The sequence below is a fragment of the Hippocampus zosterae genome, chromosome 17 (assembly GCF_025434085.1).
Source record: "Hippocampus zosterae strain Florida chromosome 17, ASM2543408v3, whole genome shotgun sequence".
NCBI lineage: Eukaryota > Metazoa > Chordata > Actinopteri > Syngnathiformes > Syngnathidae > Hippocampus > Hippocampus zosterae.
Window position 1 is genome coordinate 2,564,449 of NC_067467.1, and position 21,078 is coordinate 2,585,526.

The window sequence follows — 21,078 nt, forward strand, 5'->3', positions numbered from 1 at the left end:
TGATGCGAGCGAACACGGGTTCCTGGAAAAAAGGGTGACAAAAATCATTTTAAAACAAATGTAAAGTGGAAAACTTTCGAAAAATGTGGAAAAACAACCAGTAAAAAATTCAAAATATGACTCCGGGCTGGATTGACTCCCTGTGGTAATGGGACTCTAAGCTGGTGCTTAATTCCCTTCTGCCTCGGGTCGGCTCTGAGCCAAGTTCTCATGGCAGCGCGATTGCTCATCCATCAACTTTGCCCTGTGAATTCTGAAAGTGCCACTGTGCGTTATTACTCATGCAGCAGTCCATACAGTATTACAAACTAGGGGCGATATTAGTTCATCTCTACAAGGAATTAGTCTTTGGAATCACAAAAAATAAATAAATAAAAGTAATTTGGCATCTAGTTATTGGAGAGATGCTAAACTGCCCCCAGTCTCCTGTGGAAGTTGCTTGGATATCATGACAAACTCAAAATCATTGCAGAAAAAAAAACGATCTACGATTACAGCATTTCACCAGCCTGCACACAGCAGGATTGAGAACCTTGGATAGGGGCCCTGAGTAGTATTTGAGAAAATATCAATCTCTCACAAAAAGACAGGAGCCTCCATGCCTGACTGCTCATTGGCAATTATCCTTCTGGATCCATTTAGGATTGCACTGTGAAGGTTTTCACGACTTAATAATGACACGAGAGAGAGGGGTCACCGTGCAAATGGCAAGAGAATGAAGCATTTATACAATTCATACGTGTCAAAATGATTTTTTTAAAATTGCACTCATTAATATTGGTCCAGACACATTGAACTCTCCTGCACACCAAAATGATCGGTCAGTGCTGGACAAGCCCATAAGGAAACTTTTTGAGAATGTGTGTGTGTGTGTGTGTGTTCTTCTTTTTTTTTTTGTATGTTTTGTATCAAAAACATGCGTTATTAACATTCCCCCTCATCGTGTAATTGCATTACCTCCATGCGTATAAAATGACTATTTTGGCCTCGTTCATGCGAAAGGCTATGAGACCATCTCCAAGCATCTTGGTGTTACTATGACGACAGTTGCACATCTTGTTCCTGAATCGAAGAGCCGCAGGATTGGAGCCAACCTTGCGGCATGTGGCCGCAGGAAGGAAATTGATGACAAATTGAAGAGATGGATAATAGGTTGGTAACAAAAGAGCCACATGCAAATCTCCCAAAAATACAAGGTGAACTTCAAGGTCAAGGTACATCAGCTTCATATCGCACCATTGTTGGGGTCAAAATGGACTTCACGAAATGGAATTCATGACCAAGGAGGGAAACACAGTTGAAAATCATATACGTGTGTACAAATGAGACCATACTGGAAATGTTGGGAAGGCCCATAACGAAGCATTCTGAGAGCGCAACACTGCATCCAATGTGAAACACTGAAAAACCCCCGCTCTGTTCTGCCGTGCCGTGCCTTGAATCTGTACATCTGAAAACTCAATACTTTCAAGGTATTCCAGAGACAAACATGCTGCACAGTGCCAGAAAGCTTGCCTCTCCGTGGCAGGTAATTTGTTATTGCAACAGGGTAATGACCCAAAAACACTCAGCGTAAAAAAAAAAAAAAAACGCCAATGGCGAAGAGCAAAACATCGGACTATTTTGAAGTGGCCTTCTGTGAGATCTGATCTAATGTTAAATCTTTTTGAACATCTCTCAGAAGTCCCCACTAAAAGCACATTTGATTGCAGTCATTGCCTCAAAAGGTTGTCAAACAAAATCCTGAATTAGGGGACAACAATTCTGTCCAGATTCAAATTATTATTTTTTTCGTTCTTTCATTCAACAAAGGGCTACCCACAACTTTGTCCACGTGTTTAATTTATATAAATAGCAGTGCTCTCAAGAGTCTCGTTGACATGTTTAAACATTGGGGGCGGGGGGGGGGGGGGTGACTTTCACTACTCACAAGCCTCAACTGTCATTCCGGGACATGTTCATTCACGTTCAAACACACACATCCCACCACACCTGAAGTTACAAGAAGTCACACTTGGTTATCTCTGCGATTAAGTGGATATAACACTGGAGAAAGATTTCACCTTGATCACAAAAGTCAGCTTCACATTGTGTGCAAAAGACCATCATGGTGAGTAAAAACCACCAAGAAACATGTCCGAAAATTGCATACCCCCCCCCCCTACCTGTACTTTTTATTTGACAAATGCTACAACTGTGCAGATAAAAAGAATCATTTGTTCCTGTGGAGTTGGGACGCGCGTTTTCAACTGGTTTTCCATCATGTGGTTCACCCTGGCAATTGCCACCACGGGTGAGTGCTGTCTTTGTGAAATGATTTGCCTCAAGCCCATCTGTAGATAGTAAAGTGAAGCACCATCGTATCAACTAATACGGGAGTTGTGTATAAAATTGTTTATTTGCTGGCAAATGTCTCGGTTCAATAGGCTTGACGGTTTATCCCCCCCCCCCCTTTTTAATTTATGCTACTGGCACAATGGAGGAAGTGAAGTGTAATTTTAAAGTGTAGTGTAGTGATAAAGAAAATGGTCACATACAAAAATAGGTTGTGCTTACGGCATGCAGCTGCAAAATTAGTTAAAAAAATGGTTTTTAAAAAGTGTTAAATATACTGCAATTGAAAGTTGTGTTTCGTTTTCGGTTTTGACTTTAGCGAGAATCCTGTGATAAAACCATTGACCTGCAGGTGGCAGTAGTGGGATATGTACACTGTGGTGATGGTAACAACACTACGTGACAAGACGGGCCGATAATACCTGAAGGTTCACGAGATAATCAAGAAATATTAGACGTGATTTGGATGGGATGTGGACGGGATTGTCTGACCTAGCCAATACAACATTTATAGGGTAAAATCAGTTTGTTTTGTCGACCTGCAACGTTTGCTTTTCCAGCTCTCGCACTTCTCAGCACAAATCCCTTCATTTGGCCAGGGCGGGGTTAAGCGTGTCCAACTCACAAGAAATCAAATTCTCTTCTTTTTGTATCCGATTCAAACTGGAAATTGCCTTTTTACCTCAATTTCAAATTTTTGTCAAGGGCAATCCAGAAGTGGATTCATCGTCAATAGACCACATGATGATGTGATCCTAAAAATGTGTTGACCACCGCAATTTAGTCCAACGCTCTGAATAAAAACATTCGATGAACGTTTTATAGCTCTGTTACCAATTTTTGAAAAACAACTTTTGATCTCGACGCATCAAATAGCATGCTGATACATTTGTGGGTGAAGTTACTGTACTACATTGACTGTTTGTCATATTTCTGAACACATTTTGAGATGAACTACAATGTGACTTTGATGATCTCTACCATATTCTCTGAGGGCAGATATTTATCTGAAGACGACCCCCAACAAGGTGGCCCGCTGTGGGGACAACGTAACGCTGACATGTGATGCCAGCTCTTACATGTTGTTGGATGTTAAATCATTTTCCTGGACCGGTCAAAACAAAACATTATGTGACACTATGGTCAACATGGACTCTGCCGTCGGGTGCCAGAAGGAAACTCACGGATCCGTCCATAAACTCACTCTGAGACTCTTCAACATAATGCCCATCCACCAAGGAAAATACGTCTGCAAATTTCGCTCACAGGTCGGGGTAAACTACAGCATCAGTTTTATCAGCGTACAAGGTGAGTTTGCTAGTTTTTCTCATTTCAATTTGCCTTGTTTTGATTCTTCTTGTGGTTGTTTATCCCCCCCCCCCCCCCTCTCCAGACTGCCTTGGAAGTCAAAACTATTTTGTTAATGAGTCCGTGGCAAGCTGCTGGTTCCACGGAGTTTACAGCCAGGGTGAAATCCACTGGTTCAACGGAGATAAGCGCTTACCTTCACTCAGCTCAAAGGAAGACTTTGACCAATATGGACGCTACAATATCTTAAGCTCAATAAAAGCGCAAGACAGCACAGGAAACCAAATTTACAACTGCTCGTTATGGATTACCCAGCTGAAGAAATATGTCTCGTTTCAACAGGTGGTCATGGTCAAACATTCACGAAATTCATCCGAGAGCAAATTCAAACTACAGTGGCTCTGTATGACGTTGCGTGTCGTATTGGTGACACTTATCCTGTCATGATACAAGCAAGTTTGAATTTACCAATGAGTGTTTTATGGTCAGATTTTTTTCAGAATGTGTGTTTTGTATATATACTGTAAATACATGTTTTTTTTTTTTTTGCAGAAGCCACCATTTGCCACTGAATGCTAATTCCTTCAAAGTCACAGGAAGCAGTTTGAGTTTGTTTTTAAAAAAATATATTTCTTTAATGTTACTAAAGTTTGCAACAAATACACAAAAACAAAACACCGGCCTTGATTTTTCCACTGTCAATGCAATTTTCCCAGAAATGAAAATAAAAACTTGAAAAATATACAAAAAACACGTCTCATATGAGAGACATCTTGATTTTCCAACACACGTGTGACAAACATTTACTCTTTGTTTTATTTCATACATCGAAAGGCATATTTTGTGCAGGACAGGTTGGTCAGCCTCCTGCATTCGCTCAAGAAAAGTCCGTGCCTATAAAATGTGACCGCCGCTTACATCAGCATTTGATGAAGCCAGCAAGGAAGCATGTTCTCCGGTGGCCGGAGAAAAGGTTAACCTGCCAAGAGGAGAATGCTGAACCTTTGTCGGAGGATAAACTGTCCCTTGATGCTGTTGTGGTGCCGACCGACCAACATACGCGAGAGGACTTCGAAGCGAGATGTCTCTGACTTTTGAGCCCTTTTAACTCTAGTCTAGGGCGTTCAAACTGCAACGCCAACTAGTTTAAAATGCCAACTCATAAATATGATGGGGGGGGGGGGAATCCCTGTGCAACATAAACATTGAATTAATACCTTCATTCCAAAGACAAGGAGTCAAATGTTGTAAGTGAACCCTTGAACCCCATGAGCCATCAACGCTCAAAAGTATGTGTTATTTATGCATAGATGCACGTTTGGAAAAACAACCCGAATGCTGACGCGGCCCACTTAATGCGATAAAGTAGGGACGGCACCACGCAATAACCTAATTAAGAGGAGATGCAAACATTATGCCAGCGCGACCACACCTCTCATTACCAGGACTGGATGTTCCCTCCCAGAAAGCCAGCAAGAAAGAGAGTCGGTCTGAAAATAATTCTGGAAGCAACAAGCATGTGCCATTTCATTATGTGCGAAGACACAAGGGTACAGAGTGAAAGGCCGGATTAAGGAGAGAGCAGAACATATCAGTGTGCATGCACTTGGGGGATTTGCTCAGAGGACTTCATGTCGACAGACGTCCTATGTTGGTTTTAATAGAGCAAGGATCGGAGGAATATTAAGGGATGACAGTGATTTCTCGCTTATGGCGGGGGGTTAAGGATACCGACGTGACTGAAAAGTGACTGAAAAGATCTTTATTAGCAAAGGTCAGCGACGGCACACCACCGCATTACTGTAAAATAAATCTAGAAGTCATGTACATCTGTAGAGGGATCACGTTGATGGCTTTGGAATCAAGTAAAATATACAAGGCCAAAATAAATGAACTTGTTTAATTAATTGCAACCGAATAGCGATGAAATATTGCTTTCGTCCAATATTTGCTTCATTATTCAATGTCTCCATCATTCGAAGTCTGGGGAGAAATCGGTGACAGCCCCACAGATAGCTAGCGAGCATCAACAGTATGTCTTTGAAAATCTGATATCACATGACCGCCTCTGTGATGATTGGTTGGATGACAGGGGGGGGGGGGGGTGCAGGCATGGGTGTGAACATAAATACAGCGTGCAGATTATCCGTCCGGCTTCATAGACTCCAGTGTTAGAAGTCTTCATCTTCCCTTCCTTAACGCACTTCAATAAATATAAATACAGTTTACGCTGCAGGGATTAGAAGGCTTCTTTCACCAAGAGTTCAGTAACTCCGCCGGTATGTCTCTTGAAGAAAAAGAGAGGACAAATGTGCGACTAGTGTTTTTGGGAGCAGCGGGTGTGGGGAAAACAGCCCTCATCCAGCGCTTCTTAAAGGACACCTTTGAGCCCAAGCACCGCCGCACGGTAGAGGAGCTCCACAGGAAGGAGTATGAGGTCGGGGGGGTCAAAGTCAACATCAACATCATGGACACCAGCGGCAGCTACTCTTTCCCAGCCATGAGAAGGCTCTCCATCCAGAACAGCGATGCCTTTGCACTGGTCTATGCAGTGAATGACCCGACATCCCTGGAGGCGGTTAAGCGTCTGCGGGATGAGATTCTGGAGGTCAAGGAGGACAAGTACACGCCAATTGTGGTGATAGGAAACAAGATTGACCGTCACCACGAGCGTCAAGTGTCAAGTGAGGATGTCGTCTCGACAGTGGAGCTGGACTGGAACAACGCTTTCGTGGAGGCGTCTGCCAAAGACAACATCAATGTGCTCCAGGTGTTCCGGGAGCTTTTACAGCAAGCCAACCTGCCCAGCTGGCTGAGTCCGACACTGTGCCACTGGAGGGAGACCTTTCCCAAGGAGAAGAACGAGATGGGGAAAATGAACAAGGGCTGCCTCCTCTCCTAATGAAGTGATGGCATAAGAGGAGACCGATTACCGTACTGCATGAAAATGAGTGGTTACTACATTGATGAGAGGCTGACTGGATAGAGCCCTCAAAGGACTACTCATTGTCAGAATTGCTTCTAAATGATATCACATGAAGTGAATTTAAAGATGGATCAATCCGTCTATCGCTGATCAATAAAGACAATCTATAATTTATTATTTCCAATCCGTCACGTTATTTGAAAGTGAAGAATTGGCCCCACAGAAGTCAAGCAGCTTGTGTCTGTCTGATGTCGCCCTCTCATGGTCAACATTTGTCATGCAGCAGTTTGAAAAATTGGGTCAGAATGCAACTTTCGTGTGTCATTTCTCGCCAAATGTGGAGATTCAAACAATATGGCTTTATGTGGACATGTTGGAACGATGTGGAAAGCTGCCTCGGTCTTTGTTCCTGGACTGAAAGAGCATCATATAAAACACTACCTATTCCAATCAAATCGTCATTTTTTAACGTCATTTCTCTTGCATTCACATCAACATTAGTCTTGGATAAAGAAGGCACTGGCACGTATGGCAAATCGTTTCTTTTATTTAACAGACAATGACAAACATTCATGTGGGAAGCGGAGAGCGAAAAACGGGAAGACCATTAAATTACAGCAACTTCCTGCTTGCGAATCAGCATATGCCTTTACAGTATTGTTGATGAGAAAAAAAATGCATTGAAAGCTACACAACAAATGGCAGAAAGCAAGCACCCCGACATCAACAACAATGACAGAGTAGTTTGCATTGGCTCATAAAGTATATGTCCCTGAGCAGAGAGCTATGTTAAGATACAGACATCATTTCTAATGATCAAAAGGTGCACGTGTTCAAAACATACATAGGTCAATGGGAAACATTTACGCGTCCACTAAGACTGTAATTACATATTTGCATGTTGTTGCCATTCTACCTCTTTTTTTTTTCTAAATACCATAAATCTTGTCATCATCTAATCCAGGCACCCAGTGGTTGTCAGTTTTCATTTTGGTGGAGTCTAAAAATCACGTGAATTTTGGTCCAAGGCTCACAAAATGCCGATGGAAATGTACAAGTTTAGTTTTTGCCTCTTAATATGCTAGCTTAAATAAATGTTTAGGTTTTTTTTTTGCTTGTTTAAGACTATACACAGACAGGGTGTCTGCCAACAGTCATAGCATATTGCTAGCTAGCATGTTTGAGAGTGGAAATTTGGGGGAGAGTGGGATTTATTAAAAGTAAGTTTTGACAAGGTCATGGAGTTAAAAGTGTTTCAACTTCATTATTGAGCTAAGGACCAACACTTAAAACGCTGACTAAAAAAAAGGGATTACATGACCGCAAACAGCACACACTGGTGAAAAAACTGTTTGGAAAGTAAAGCTAAGCTAAATGGCTAACTGAACAGAGCAGCAGACATGACGCGGTAGTACCACAGACCAACAACGTAAATGAAGACTGTTCAACACCGTGTCGCTGCTAACAATAATAGTTTAGTAATAGTAATGTGAATTATGTTATCACAGTTGTTTTAAAGCACATGAATTGAATTTGTTAGATATGAATAACTATTCAAACCGCCACCAAGTGGGAACCTATCCCGCGCTGCCCGCACACAAGTCAGACAAGTGTACCACAGCACTATCAGCGACTCAAAAGCTATATCAATACCAACAAATTCATCTAATGGGGTAAGAGTGATTTTTCCCTGCAACAGTTCAATGATGTTTGCAGTGTAAACAGCGCAGTTCCTTCTAGTTACGCAACATAACCCATGTGACAAAAGTATACTATGGTGCAAAAAAAAGAAAAAAAATTGGTCGCAACGAGGTGGGAGTGGCTGAAAACCACATACCCCGTCGTAAATGCAAGCTGATCAAAGTGCAACGCAGCTCGGACCAGAAAGGGCAACAAGAGAGCTGCAGACTCATTAAAAGCAAGGAGACGTGTTTTGCTACTTCTTAGTCATTGAATATTTAGTACCTTACTAGTTTTGTTCGTTTGTTTTTCAGGCAACGATAAATCATCTTGGGTTATGGAAATAATAATTCCAGAAAGTCGGGACTTCAAAATGCACTGTGTACTTCATCTTAATTTCAGCATGATTATAAATAAAATAGTTAAATGCCGTAAACCGTTTTTTAAACTATTGCATTTAATTGATTTTTTTTAAGTTAAAGTACAGGGAAAAACCCTTGACTTAGATATGTGACGCATATACTTTTATTTTATTTTAAATCATCACAGTAGTGTCGTTGAAGGAGCAGGAAAGCCCAAAGAAGTGCATCTCCCTTCAGTCACCGCCAGAGCCACCTCTCTGGTTTACCCTCTAGTCGTCCACAGCAATGTTGCGAAACAAGTAAGCCATGGACTCTCCATTGTGGATACGGCGGATGGCCTCAGCCAGGATCATACTGACGTCCACCGTCTTGATTTTTGGACACTGGAGCTTCTGCACTTCATGCGGGACTGTATTGGTCACCACCACCTCAAAATACATCAAATAAAAATCCTTACTTCCAATGAAATGCTTACACAAACCTAAATTTGCAAGTTCTACTCGGTTGACAGTCGTCTCTGTTGCCTACAGATTAGGAAAACGCTACATTAAAAAAAATGAATGGAAAACAAAACGGAGTGCCTCAGAAAACCTCAACTTAAAGGTAACATTGGAAAGTTAATAAACAATTCACTTGTCCTCACCTCATCAATGGTCGACTCCTCGATGAGACGCGGAGCATCGGCGGAGAGTAATCCATGTGTGGCCATGATATAAATTTTGTACGCGCCTCTCTCTTTCAAGATCTCAGCGGCCGCAACAAAGTCTCCGACATCGTCTATGATGTCGTCCTGGGAAGCAAGCACAGCGGTTAACGATTAGCGGGGGGGGGCTTGAGGCTGAAAGACACCCACCACAACCATAAAAACAAAACTACTAAAAGTTTCTGGCAATGTGTGGCGCGAACATCGAGCGGACTCTAAAGTACATTACCTTGAACATACGTGAACACAAAAATCAAATCACGATCGTCAAAAATGAAGGCAGGCAGTTGAATGTAACCCATGGTGGGATACAATCAACAATACAGGGGGGCGGGGGGGGGGGGTGATACACTGTTGCAACCTCTTACCACGATGATGGCAATTCTTCCCCCCACATCCCCAACGACAGTTATGGGAGGTTTCTCCTTGGCCATCATTACTGAAAAGAGAAATGAGTTTGCGTTAGCGGCACTGCCGACTCCACAGCCCGCCTGACCACAAGTCATTCTCAGTAGATTGGGTAAAATGGGTCGAGAAAATGGTGGTTCTTTTTTTTTTTTTAGGGTTTGTTTTTGGAGGAAAAGTAGTCTGCCAAATTCCTTCCTCGCAGTAAATGTTGAAAACCGAAAGCTGTCTTGACTGGAAATTGGCAAGAGAATGTTACTTCTCAGAATTCTTCCCCCCATTCTACCCCACCTATAAGAGGTTGATTTGAAACGCCAGAATATGCAGCACATGCGCCATGCAAAGAAAGCTTTTCTGCCCAGGATACCCAATCGGAAGGCAGCGCGTCAACCGCCCAGCAGTGTGCATAGGAACAAAAGTTATGCACCAGAGAAACTTCAGTTGACAGTGGACAACAGAGGATGGCAACCACCGCTGAGGGTTTCTTCAATCACGGTTGCCAATCTTTCGGGTCAATCGTCAGTCCAACGTAACTGCTGCCAGCAAATATTTGCATACATGCGCCACAATAACCACAATGCGCCTCTCGCCTGCCAAGCACGGGAGATCTGAGCAAGGCCGGCGTTGCGTTGGGAGTGATTACAACACAGCCAATTGTCTTTGGTGGTTGAAATTGGGCTGCATTGTGAAAATTGCTGACCATGTAAATGCTTTGAGTTAATTCGAAGGGTTGAAGGAGACAATCAGCCAACCAAGCATGTTCTAGGAGGAAAAGTCTCAGGGAGAAGAGAGAAGAGGCGCATGCCTTGTGCGACACGACTGAATACCGCGAGGCGCACAGCATCAGTCAGTCAACGTCAACGCTTTGAAGTCAAACCAATGAGAGCCACGCTTGCGCTCAACGCACTTTTGTCAAGTTCTATACGACGTGCCGAGACGCTTTGAATCATGAGGAGGCCGATCTACTTGAAAGGGTAAAGCTGCACTTTTGTCAACATATGGAAAAAAAAAACAAAAAACAAATGAAAAGGTTGATGATAAAACGGGTAAAAAAAACTGAGTTTGGGGATATTAAGTGAATGCTTAAATGTAATCGTTCGTCACGTTTCCTCTTCCCTCAGGTAAATAATTTTCCGTTAGGAAAGCATGCTTCATTGGTCTCGTCACATGCGGTCGAGAAGTGCGACAAATGTTAATTGGGTTTTCGCAAAGGAGCGGGTTGAACAAAGATGCAACATGTGCCGATTGTACAAGATGAGTCCAGGTATTGAAGTGAAGAATAAAAGATGCTTGACGTGGTTCTGGTTTGATTTTCTTTTTTTTTTTGGAGGGGGCAGGGGGGGGGGGGGGGGGGGGGGGTAAATCAGAACACTTCAAAACAAAGGAGGTTTGGGCCATCTTGTAGAACTAACTGTCTGGAATCTGAGGCGGGGTGCAATCATTTTGAACGAGCACAATTGTGCCAGAGTCCAAGGCAAGGAGTGTTTTCTTTTCCCGCTTGTCGTAAACTTTGAACGTCTTTGCACCGGTTGCCCTTCGTCAATCCAGACTATTTTCCCAGGATGCGTCACAAACCCTTTTGCCAGCACATGCACGAACAACCGAGGAACCATTTGAAGAGGAACCATTTGGTAGTTAGATGGAGGGTAGGGTTTTACGCTCGTACTTGGAAGCTCTATGCCAGGGAACGGAGCTTGTTGTTTGCCTGCTATCGCCAACAAATAAACACCACGTTAAACACAAATGCACACACAAAGTACACAAACACATGATGCCAAGACCTGGAAAATCCTCTTGCGGCTCATTCCCTCAATGCTTTGGATCTGTCGCGTCGAGAGATACATATCGACGTGAGGATAAGGATGGAATTTGACAATGACTGCTCCAGGGGAGGATTTTTAGAGTCAAGGTTAAGAATAAAAACATAGGTTAAAAAAAAAAAAGCTATTTCCGCTCAATAAAAGGGGACGTTGTAGCTGTGAGCTTTTTTTTTTTGGGAGTCATTTGCCAATGACACAACCGTTCTAATTTATTTGGGAAAGAATCGGATGTGCGGCTGATCCTTACTGATATAAATGAATATGCTGGGAAATGATAAACTATGAATAAAAAAAGATGAAAACCCACAGATGTCAATTTATAGTCCATGCAACACAATATACAAATCAAACTTGTCTCACATGCGGTAAAAGCGTATTGGGATCGACTTCGATGCCCGAATGCTCGGACGCCGGTATCAAAGTGTTCGCAACGCATAATTCATGGAACGTGGTAAAATCGAGCATTCGTGCCCTGTGCAAAAGCATTTATATAATTAGTTAACAAGCGCAAACAGTTCAAAGGGGGCAACAACTCATTCAATGTACCGGTAGGTTGTTTTGGAGGTAGGTGGAGGTTACGATATGATAAGCAACGAGTCCTATTTCTTCACGTACGAATGAGGGCACGAGTGAAAAACAGCCTAAAATCTCTCGTTCGCTTGCTTCAAGTGTGGCAAATGAACAAAAGGCTGGGAGGAATGTCAGTCAGTATGATCGGAGTTCCAGTCGTAAAAAGAAAATAATATGTGCTGCTTTGGGGTTCATCGTACCTACAAAGTCACAGCAGAAAATCACACTAGAAAACACAATTGAAGTCATCAATTTAAAAAAAACAAAAAAAAAACGTCTCGCTTACAAGGCAGCTCCAATCCTGTGTGTCCTGTGGTGTTGCGCACACATGGCGGTGAATGCCTTCCGTCTGCCATGTCCGACTCGGAACACTGAGCCTCGCCGTGAATCACAGCCAGACCCAAGCGCAAGCGTTCCGCATAGGACTGAGCTCTACGAGAATCAATGACAAAACATTGCACCCTCCACATAATACGTTGCATGTCTTCATCGGTAGACGGGCAGACCGTCTTTTATTTACGTATTTTATTGTTTCATCAGGAGCATTGCTGTACTATGTTGGTTGTCCCAAAAGTCACTGCACACACACACACACAGCTTTTAAGAAACAAGCTAGCAGCTAGCAAGACGCAGAAAATGGCTGACGTTTTCCAGATGTGCTCTGCATTTGTGCACTTGACTATGCTAGCGCATAAAAATAAATTTGAATAGAATTGACATTTTATTTATTATCATTTAATATTTATTGTGGGCAATTATTGACTTACATCAATCAGATTTCCCCAGATGCCAATACCAAGGCTAAGTATATTTTTGTGACATATTTTGTGATCAACATCATTGATCACAGGATCTGTGCGAGTGTTTTTCTATGCATTTACCTCTTGGCTGCTGCTGGGGATTTGGCCACAATGATGGCATTCCTGTAATCCGGAATCTGTAGGCAAAAGAGAAAGAAATAAAAACCCTCATCACAGATTTAAAGAGATGCGTTATTCAATTCATTGCGGGGAATTATTACCTCCTCTTGGATATACTGGATCAAGAATGGGGAGGCCCGCAAATTGTCCACCGGAAAAGAAAAGAAACCCTGGATCTCTTTCTGATGTAAGTCCATGGTGATAATGTGTGTCAGGCCTTCATAGAAGACACATCGATGAGATTTAGTTTTTTAATGCAAACAGGAAATAAGGGTATGTATATGTATAAATGAATAAGATAACAGAGAAGCTCTTTACCCGCTTTTGCCAACATGGAAGCTAACAGCTTACATACTATGGAGCCCCTTTTCCTCATCTTGCACTGTTTGCTGTAAGGGAAGTACGGAATAACCCCAATAATGTTCTTTGCACAAGAGGTCTTGAGCGCATAGGCCATAACCAGCAGCTCCATGATTGCCGTGTTGACATCTCTGCTTGGAGTAAAGTGACAAGGTGACAAATCACTGGAACTACAACCGCAAATAGAATATGAATTATTAAATCACAGCTGTAGTGTGCAGATGTCTCGAGCCCCTCCACTCACCTTGGTATGGTCTGAATGATGAAGATAGTTTGCCCACGAACAGATTCTTTTACATCCACTCTTGTCTCTGCATAAAGACACAGTACTTCAGTCCCTTCGCATTCACGTATGCTGACTTAGCATTTCAAGAGTTTCTCTTACCACTATTAGACTCTTGAAAGACAACAGATTTTCCCAATTCAACTCCAAGTCGCCTGAAGAGCAAAAGCACAACATTTAAAATAATCTTCCGTTTGTGTCGCACAAACGGACAAGCGATCTTTCAAAATGTCATAAGAACTTCATGGCCTGATTGGCCATCAGTGCAAGCATTCATTCGTTGTGAATAACTCGTCAAAAGACAGTTTTAACAGATTAACATAAAATGAAATCAATCGCGTTATTTGGAATGTTCTGTTTGGCATGCAAGATCTAGTCATGAGCTGATGATCTATGACAAGATTCTTACTCGGTTATCTTCTTCGCCAGCTCCGTGCATGCGACGGAGGAATTTGCCGAGAACACGCGATAGCCACTTTTGGCGATGTTCATTGTGTTGTTGCTGATGTTATTTGGTCCACGAACGAGCCTCGACACAGGATTTTGGGTGAAAACAGCTTTTTGGGGGCGCAGTTTCGTTCTTGTGACGTTAGCGTTAGCTGCCGCGCTAGCCGCTCACTTAAACCGCGCCAATCGAAACTCCCAACTTTAAAATGTTTTTTTTTCACGTCAGAAAAGTGTAGCACGGAAATATGATGCGCCACTTGCAATTTTCTAGAACGTGTTGCGGTGATCAAACGACTGCGTGATACCTGACTAGTTCAGGTACCGTGCCGCTGGTCCAAGCATCATCCGATATTTGTTAATACGGAAGCTTCTTTTGGACAAACATTGCGAATCGCGTCGCTCCTGCTGCAGCCTGAGTGTTCGTGTGTCACCGTTTGGCTCCAAGAAAACGTTTTGGTGAGAGCAGCCGGTTCAGCCTTTGATTCCTTTGGGTTTTGTTTCTGGAAGTTGTACTCTTCTAACTTATCTAACTTAACTTGTTCTCCCACATACAACCTCGTTAACCGAGGCTCTCCAAGTGCCATATTATTACAGTGATGTGGGAGACATAAGTATTCGTCAAAAATGAGCTTTAAAAAAAAAGTAGACCATGATTTATCGCTGGGTTGTGTAAGCGCTGCACCGGGTCTGGTACTTTAGCCCTGTCAGAAATCTTTATAGCCCCAGTTAAGCCCTCCAGCTTTTTATTTCATAGGCAAAATATATATTCATTAATAATTATCTCAGCCGCCCTATTTATCAGTCTAGGGAGAGAAAAAAATCCTGGTGCCGTCCCCGACTGCCACCCTTTCATGTGTAAACTCAAGCATTTAGATACCAATAGCTATTGACATTATTGGATGTTAAATATTCAATTCTCAATTGAAGTCGACCTGATCCGAGTTTGTGAGCAATCAATCATCTGAAACCCGATGACTCTTACAAGCTACGTTGAGGTACAGCACAATACATTGGTATTATCCACAAAGAATGCTGGTTTGACGTGCAAACAATGACAACACGGGATGGCAGTGGCAAGTGCATACAACATTGTGTTGTTGCCTTTTCTTTTCTCTCACCAGTTGGATCATTAATGACACGCCTGTCAACGTTTAACCTGCATCTGTACATTTTTCACACCTTCTGTATACACATTGGAGCTCACCAATATCGGCTATGAATAGTGACATTTTTTTCTCTCAACAGGTGGCCCTGGACTAATTGTTGAGTGATTGCTGTTCCTTGCCTGACTGGCATTGAAATCTGAGCCCGTTCTCAGCTGTGCCAACAAACCCAAGATGTAGTATTTCCTTGGAGACCCTTTGTCACAGGCTCACAGCAAGGGTGAATAGTATACATTTCAAAGAGTGCGTCCTGTGTGTGTGTGTGTGTGTGTGTGTATGGGGTAGGGGGGGGGTGTTTTGGGGTTTGGGACCATGCTGTGACGCAAATCAAAATGAATGAGAATCTGTCCTATTTCTGATTGACGTCATTCTGTTTAATTTACACCCATTGGTGTGCTTTTGCCTTTATGTTGGTCATGCTTTTTGTGCAATTGAAAATGATTCGAGGTTAATCTCTTGAACAGTTAAGAGTGGGAATCGTGGAAGTGTGTGTCTTTATTTTTATTTATTTTTATTTTTTAGGTCTTAATCTCACATTGTATCCCTGACCGCGGATTATTTTTTTTTCAAACTTCTATCTCATCATGTTTTCATCAAACAGCATTTAAAAAAAGTGTGGTGGAAAGGGGAGCAGGAGGAGAGGGTGTGTGTGTGTGTGTGTGTGTGTGTGTGAAAGGGAGTACAGAAGCTCCTCCTCATTCGCTGCGTGTGTTTCTTGTGTTTTTTCCAGCCTGTTCTTCACTCACACTATCGCTCCGCAGAGATTCAGGGCTGGGGAGCAACGAGTCTCATTGGGCGAAGACGGAAAGGGAAGCAGCTTTCTCCCCCTCTCGCCCATCACCGGGAAAGAGCCAAGACGAGAAAAAAGGTCGGACTTGACTTTTTATTATTCATTTTGAAGGTGAGGGGGGGGGGGGGGAGATCGTTCCTCTGCCTCCGGCATGTGTTAAGCACTGATCAGCTGTGTTCCTAGATGGAGAGGATGCAGGGAGAGGGAGAGGTGGACCACCTGGAGAGACCAAGCCCGCTGACTGACAAGGATAAGGTGAACATCCAGGACTCCTGGGCAAAAGTCTACCAGAATTGCGATGATGTTGGAGTGGCCATACTTATCAGGTATTTATCGGTAGTGGACAGCAATTTTTCACTGACTGTTTCTTATTTGATTTTCAAGACACTACAGAAAGCACAGATGACCACGTTTTTTAATTTTTATTTACTGCACATACATTTCATTCTCTACAGCGCCGCATCATCAGTTAGTTCCGTAATGATCAGATCTTTTTGCCTAGAATGTCAAGTCATATTGATGCTTATCTGTTGCAGAATATACAGGTATATATATATATATATATGTGTGTGTATATGTATATGTATATGTGGCACATGTCCTGAGGTGATCTTTTCGGACCTGTTATATGACGTGTAAAGGAGCGTAGCCAGTCATGATTTTGTATATAATCATCTCACTTTCCTCCTTGTCCATAATCCCATTCATCAAAGTGTAGAGGCAAACAGGATAAACAATAATCCGTCAATCAGACACCCTTGGCTCTCAAAGGGCTCCCTCCCTTGATGCGGGTCATGTTTTGATCCAACCATCCAACGTTGGCTAGAATATATCACAAGCAATTAGACCTTCAAGACAGCTTTTTTTTGGGGGGGGGGGGGATGACTTGAGACTGTTTTTTTCCCCTTTTTGCATACAGCATTTTTGAATTTTGTTAAGCCGTCATATAAACATCCGTTTCATCCAAGTGCGGTGGATCACGCCGTCTGTTATGGTTTATTCTTGAAGGCTTCACAGCTGTGGTTGTTGTCTCTTCAATGAGTAAACAGAAAGAACGAGCAACCGCAGGTTTATCAACATTTTTTTTGGGAGGGGGTTCATAATTCATTGCATGACCCTCCGTATCTTTATATATGCCTATGAGCTGAATGTGTAAAGGAACCTCCGATTGAATGCAGAGCATATAACTCCTCTGAGTCATCTATTAATTGCTTACAGATGACGGGTAACGGGGTTGAAAGAGTGAACTTTGGCAGTGGTGGACAACTGCTCCACATTTATATTTTGTTAACAACATCAAGAAGGACAAAACTGGGAAAGAAATTCGCTCATAATAATTTTAAACCTTCAAATAAATGCTTGCCGAAAAAGTGTCAACTAAAATAGTATTTTACATATCTATTAGGACCGGATTTTGTATGGGGTGTCCCATGTAGATACTGTCCAGCTTTGATTTCAAGTATGTTTTTCCACATCGACCGCACATTCCTTCCCGCGACCCGGAATTTGAAGAATGAATCTTCATCGATAAGCGGGGCCATTGTAATTTTCCCGCTCGGTGCCGACAGTCCTTTCCATCAAAGTTCTGAGTATACTTTTAAGCTTTTAAACTGCCCGTGGCCTCTTACGGGTTGCGGATATTATCTGACTTTGACACAGTGTATCTACCCCGGTCAAGGATGACGCCTCGTACTGATGTCCAAAACGTTTAATCATGGAACACCGTGAAAACTAAAACACATTTCGAACAACAATCAAAATTATAATATCTTGAACAGGACATTAAATAAATAACACAAAATGACATACCGTGTGCACCTTGGTAAACCGAAAGTAGATCAAGTTACTATAAATCACGTAGATCACACGGTATCGTAGTTCTCTGACTCTCTGTCTCCCGTTGTCTTCTCGATCTTTCTCTCATTCCTCGCTATACACGGCACTTGACCCGGAAGTGATTTTTAACAAACATTCCGAATAACATATTCAGAGGATTTAAGAAAAAAACAAATATGAAAGTTCACATAGAAATATGACATACTTTAGCAAAACAACAAGCCTAAAATAAAATTATTTTTTTGTTGTCATGGCAACCAACAACTCAGTCTTGGCGCCAGTTACACACAGTCTGTGAAATTAAAAACTTTTTTCGGGTTCGGAACCTGGGTTCATCTTGGAGAATAGATAACGAAGGATTAAGGCTCCAATGGTCGTTTAATATACTAATGAGGCTATTTATATGCAACCACAGGTGGTTCAATTCCATGCGCGAAAGATTAAACATCGTGGTCCCTCATTAGCTTGTAAGAATCCAATTGGAATACTTACAGAGGCCCTCCATCTACATTGAGCTGAACATCCATCCTCCATCCTATTTTCAGGAATTTCAGTTCACAAATGCAATGTCTTAAAAGGCAGCTCTCGGTTTAAAAGTTAATTAGCAGTTGTTTGGGAAAAGAAAGGAAACAGAACATCAGGATTACATTACCAGGTGCTCTTGGCCTCGGCCCTTAACCATGGGAGGGGGGTGAGTTTTTAAAGCTCCTCCATGTGCCTCAGGGCATAGTCGTGGTTTAAAAAAAAAACATTGTTATTTTGTCAAAATATAGGGAACACGTGGAACTATTTTTTATTTGCGTACATATCAGTACCAGCAGAAATCTGAATTTTAAAAATCACATATTGATATATGACAACTTTATTTCAAACATAACGGCGGGTTGTATTTTGAATCGCAGTTAATAGCTAAAAGCCCAACTATCTATTTTCGATCCTGCTTGTCAAGAAGGCGACATAGAGCCTATTCCAGCTGACTTTGGACAGGGGTCAGGGTGCAGCCAGTCTCAGGTTACAATACAATACAATACAATACAATACAATACAATACAATACAATACAATACAATACAATACAATACATGCTGATTTATATAGCGCTATCACATATAGGCGATTTTAAAATCTCTGTAAACCGAACACACATATTTTGGATTGTGGAAGAAAGCCAGAGTACCCGGAGAAAACCTGTGCAATTACGTGGGACATATGCAAACTCGACAGAGGAAGGCCGGAGATGAAATCCCAGCTCTGCGCCATAGAAATGTGATGCAGATGTACTAATGACTCACCCACGAGTCAAGTACTTATTACATATGTACACATATGTGCAGTACCATTTTCATCAGTTACTATTACGTTCATGCAGTGGGACGTATTCGGTATTCACATTCCAAAGCCAAAACTTGGTTGAGAAATCAAATCCCTTTCATCCGCAATCAAATTCTGTTTGTGATATTTTTTAAAATGTAAATACCCGTATTGTGAAAACCCGGTTTCTGGCCAATCTTGACACACCTTGTTTATGAACATTTGAACAATAAATATCGAGATACAACTTTCTCTCTCATCTTCCGGACAGGCTGTTTGTTAGCTACCCCTCATCCAAGCAATACTTCAGCAAGTTTAAGAACATGACGGAACCGGAGGAACTGGCAAAGAGCGCCCAGCTGAGGAACCACGCCCGCAGGGTCATGAACAGTATCAATACACTGGTGGAGAACCTGGAGAAACCGGACAAGCTGGCCTCAGTGCTGAAGCTACTTGGCAAAGCGCATGCGCTTCGACACAAAGTGGAGCCTGTCTACTTCAAGGTAATGTTGGTGGAGATAAAAAAACATAAAGAGACATGAATTAAAAAATACAAATAGACCTACTTAAGAACCATTGGTGCAAATTAGCCTTCAAAATACAATTGTCATTGTGACAATCCGCTAAGCTAAATTTCAATTACACTATCGGCGGGAGCGTACACAATATTTGCTCGTTGCCATTGCATGTGGCCTTTTTTTGGTAGCATAACCCCACCCAATAAATCAATCAATCAATAAATAATCATTAAAAGCCAAAGAAAAAGTAAACTGAAAAACAAAGCCAATGCAGTGGCCCATAAAGCCAAAATCTCACAAGATTTGCCGATGTCTTGCATGACATTGAATACAATTTTTTGGGTGCAACCCCTGAGGCTGATTGTCCCAGAAAAATTGCGTTAAACTCACCGCATTCTTTGGTTTTGTAGGTTCTATGGATGGAAATCTTTTCTTTGGTGTAACGGACAGTACCAGAAATATCTTGCACCAGAAATGAATGGATTTGAAGAGTATGCACGAACTCGACATTTTGCATCTTATCTGCCCCATTCGTGTGCCTGTCAGTTCCTCAGTGGCGTTATCCTGGAAGTTTTGGCGGAGGAGTACTCAGACGTAATGACAGCAGAGGTGGCGGGAGCCTGGACGAAACTCTTGGCTACAATCTACACCAGTATCACAACCACCTACAAGGAAGTGGGTTGGACGACGCTCTCCGGCTCAACCGGGTGAAGGTTGAAGCGGGTTTGTCGAACGGTGCGCATCTCTAGACCTCTGACCGTGTGTCCTCACAGACGACCGTCTTAGCTTTGAAACGATGTATCTTCACAGAACCTGTATCTCAGAAATACCGTGTCATTTTGTCTATGGGCAGCTATGGAATTTAGTACTTAGGATACGCTGCATAGGGCGCGCACGTGAGCTAAACCGATATCAAGCAATTCTGTTATCTTTCGCTGCTATGCTGTTGCTGTGTTCATGAGTCTGGATTAGACTAGAAGTCGTCAAAGAAACTGGAATCTCAATTTTTGGGTGGCAACCCAGGTAGAGAGTGGAAGTTCGGAAAGTGTAACAAAGGACAAGAGGGCACATTTGACACACGGAACGTGCCTTGTCATGAATGTGTAGAGTACAAACCTGAAAACGGTCATGTAAATTTTCCACGATGCTTCTTCCCTATTGGACACCGCGCGAGTTACAGAGAATGACATTTTTACATTTTTAACAGTAACGACAGTAGATTTTCTCATCATGACGCACCTTTGGATCCATATTTACCAATGTTTTCAAATAAAAACATGTCAAGGCCTTGTGAGTCGATGACATGCGATACTGGTGTGCGGCTGTTGTTCCTGCATTTGTTC

General features: G+C 42.3%; 4 protein-coding genes across 13 annotated transcripts; 3 read left to right on the forward strand and 1 right to left on the reverse strand.

Annotated features, from left to right (window-relative positions):
• Positions 1-1,947: 1,947 nt before the first annotated feature.
• Positions 1,948-4,393, forward strand: LOC127589860 (uncharacterized). 2 transcript variants are annotated; one of them, XR_007959515.1, is made up of 5 exons: positions 1,948-2,110; positions 2,203-2,293; positions 3,334-3,642; positions 3,728-4,116; positions 4,198-4,393. XR_007959515.1 is itself a non-coding variant. In XM_052049179.1 (4 exons), the coding sequence occupies exons 1-4, from the start codon at positions 2,108-2,110 to the stop codon at positions 4,087-4,089; spliced, it is 765 nt and encodes a 254-aa protein (XP_051905139.1). In that variant the 5' UTR covers positions 1,948-2,107; the 3' UTR covers positions 4,090-4,393. The 2 variants fall into 2 exon arrangements, 1 of the variants encoding a protein (XP_051905139.1); XM_052049179.1 differs by having other exon boundaries at positions 3,728-4,393.
• Positions 4,394-5,817: 1,424 nt separating this feature from the next.
• rasd4 (rasd family member 4) lies at positions 5,818-7,012 on the forward strand. The gene has a single exon (XM_052049188.1). It carries the CDS (start codon positions 5,924-5,926, stop codon positions 6,542-6,544), a length of 621 nt encoding a protein of 206 aa, XP_051905148.1. The 5' UTR covers positions 5,818-5,923; the 3' UTR covers positions 6,545-7,012.
• Positions 7,013-7,099: 87 nt separating this feature from the next.
• On the reverse strand, positions 7,100-14,569 carry LOC127589853 (phosphoribosyl pyrophosphate synthase-associated protein 1). 9 transcript variants are annotated; one of them, XM_052049171.1, is made up of 11 exons: positions 14,424-14,569; positions 13,774-13,826; positions 13,633-13,699; positions 13,347-13,558; positions 13,130-13,245; positions 12,990-13,045; positions 12,395-12,540; positions 11,385-11,426; positions 9,682-9,752; positions 9,254-9,400; positions 7,100-9,038 (listed from the first exon to the last, which is right to left on the reverse strand). In XM_052049171.1, the coding sequence occupies exons 4-11, from the start codon at positions 13,498-13,500 to the stop codon at positions 8,880-8,882; spliced, it is 891 nt and encodes a 296-aa protein (XP_051905131.1). In that variant the 5' UTR covers positions 13,501-13,558; positions 13,633-13,699; positions 13,774-13,826; positions 14,424-14,569; the 3' UTR covers positions 7,100-8,879. The 9 variants fall into 9 exon arrangements, with proteins under 9 accessions (XP_051905131.1, XP_051905130.1, XP_051905125.1 ...); XM_052049170.1 differs by having other exon boundaries at positions 13,347-13,519; positions 14,424-14,568; XM_052049165.1 differs by having other exon boundaries at positions 13,380-13,558; positions 14,081-14,563.
• Positions 14,570-16,015: 1,446 nt separating this feature from the next.
• On the forward strand, positions 16,016-21,044 carry LOC127589871 (cytoglobin-1-like). The gene is made up of 4 exons (XM_052049191.1): positions 16,016-16,149; positions 16,255-16,397; positions 19,489-19,720; positions 20,282-21,044. The coding sequence occupies exons 2-4, from the start codon at positions 16,255-16,257 to the stop codon at positions 20,444-20,446; spliced, it is 540 nt and encodes a 179-aa protein (XP_051905151.1). The 5' UTR covers positions 16,016-16,149; the 3' UTR covers positions 20,447-21,044.
• The last annotated feature ends 34 nt before the right edge of the window (positions 21,045-21,078 follow it).